Genomic DNA, 1932 nt, shown 5'->3' on the forward strand with positions numbered 1-1932 from the left:
CTGAATCCTGGGCGGACATATGAGATGATGATTGACGCTGAGCTGTACATGCGTGAAGTGACAGAGGTGAAGTTTCGGTGGAACAACCACGTTGTTAACCTCATGAAACCCAAATACGGTGCATCCAAGGTGGAGCTGCAGAGAGGAAAAGACGGCAACATGTAAGTCGGACATGTCAGACTCCTCGTATCCTAATGTCACAAAGAGCAATCCAGGAAACCTAAACAGAAACATCTCAGAAGCTATTTTCTCCAAGTCAATAAATGGCGGATTTAAGCAGTCAGTTTGTACATACATTCATTAATGCTAAATGAGTGACACTGTTCAACAGCGACCCATTATGATACATTTTGATCAACATGACATAAGCAATTGATAATGTAGGAAACAGCAGAGAATTGTACATAATCATTTACAAGGATGTACCAAAGCATTTAGAACTTGTTCAAAGAAATGAGAAACTGCTTTTTAGATGTACACAAGCGACACAATAATGTCAAGATTGAACAAGCAGTTTTGAGAATTTCAATTCTGATCTGAGAAATGTAGCAAAGCGACTGAGAAAAACTGTAATAAATGCCAAACATAGCACAAATATTAAAATGCATTACAAAGGAAGCAGCATTTTTAAAGAGTTCGAATTAAAATTGCACAGTTTTATTGAAAAAGTGATCAAGGACTAAGAGCGGAATGCTGCCATGAATTAAAAAGGTCTTTAGATCTGTGTCTCACACAGCTGAATATGAGAAGGGCAGTAAATGAGCATGAATACGCGAGGATAATTAAATCAACCAGAAACTTTTACTATCTAGATTTTATTTGAGACGCTAACCAAAGGAAAACTAATCCCGACAAAAGTACTGATACACAAATAACTGAATAAATACAAAAGATAGATAGATAGATAGATAGATGTGATTTGTGTCTCTGGCTTCCTCACTACCAAGCTGTATTTGTATGTGTATAAACCAGTTGATGTTGGCATAATGATGGCCTAGGGTCTGCAAACACAGCATTGGAGTTGAAGATGTATATAATTAAAAGAACAGATGTAAAGAGCTTTGCTCTGTTTCGGTTGTCAAACTGCAGCAGTTAATGTGCTACAGTGTAAAACACAAATGACATTTGGCCACTAGAGGGCAGCATGGGACTGTTTCTAGTGCCCTCTAGTGGTGATCACAGCTGCAGTGTGAGGATGTGGTGGGAGGAAACAGTGATTTATTGTTGTTTGTGAAAGGTGTGATGCTTTGTCACGCCATTCTTTTACATCATTACAATACATGTATCAGTAGAAAAACATTTGTGGCAGGGGAAAGTATTTGCTTCAGGTGACACAAAACTGGACTAAAACTATTTTAGTTAAAGGTTAATATATTATTTTTGGGATCATCTTGAATTATTAGCCCATAGATTTTAAACAATTACAATATTGTAGGATTTCTTCCTCTGTACCAATGTGTGTGAATTCGAGTAGAATCCACTGCTGTTCATACATGGTTAAATTAAAATATTTGTTCACATTCCCCTCTACAATGTCTAATTCAGTCTCTATCTCTTTTTGTCTCTTTTCTGTCTCCTCCTTTACAGTGTCGTCTTCTGCGGAACAGGAACTGTGAGAGAGAATGACATCCAGTCTGTGCTGCCATGCCTAACCAGCGACAATTATTAGTTGGCTCAGGGTCTTTCAATAAAGATTCAGCATTTAAACCTATTCAGCTCTGTCTTGTCTCATGTTTTGTAATGTTGTGCATGTCGTAGCAGCTTTATGAAGTGATCAGTCAATGAAGTGAGCACGATGCAAGGGCGAAGGACTTAACCGGATCAACTGTAAAGTCAGCCAACAAAGAAACAGATTAGAAAGAAAGAAAACAGAAAAGGATGTGGTAATGAACTCATAAACTTGAACTAGCTTCTCTACAGACCTGAGGGACA

At 37.9% G+C, this 1932-nt stretch overlaps 1 protein-coding gene across 1 annotated transcript in view; it reads left to right on the forward strand.

Moving 5' to 3' along the window:
- Positions 1 to 1711, forward strand: part of LOC103376446 (inactive pancreatic lipase-related protein 1-like) — a 19842-nt gene extending 18131 nt beyond the window's left edge. The window contains exons 11-12 of the mRNA XM_008306804.1: positions 1 to 161; positions 1588 to 1711. The exon at positions 1 to 161 is cut by the window's left edge and continues 7 nt beyond it. Coding sequence (XP_008305026.1) covers positions 1 to 161; positions 1588 to 1669 — 243 coding nt within the window. The 3' untranslated portion in view covers positions 1670 to 1711. The remainder of the gene's footprint in view (positions 162 to 1587) is intronic.
- The last annotated feature ends 221 nt before the right edge of the window (positions 1712 to 1932 follow it).

This window comes from Stegastes partitus, unplaced genomic scaffold, assembly GCF_000690725.1.
Source record: "Stegastes partitus isolate 25-593 unplaced genomic scaffold, Stegastes_partitus-1.0.2 Scaffold47, whole genome shotgun sequence".
Lineage (NCBI taxonomy): Eukaryota > Metazoa > Chordata > Actinopteri > Pomacentridae > Stegastes > Stegastes partitus.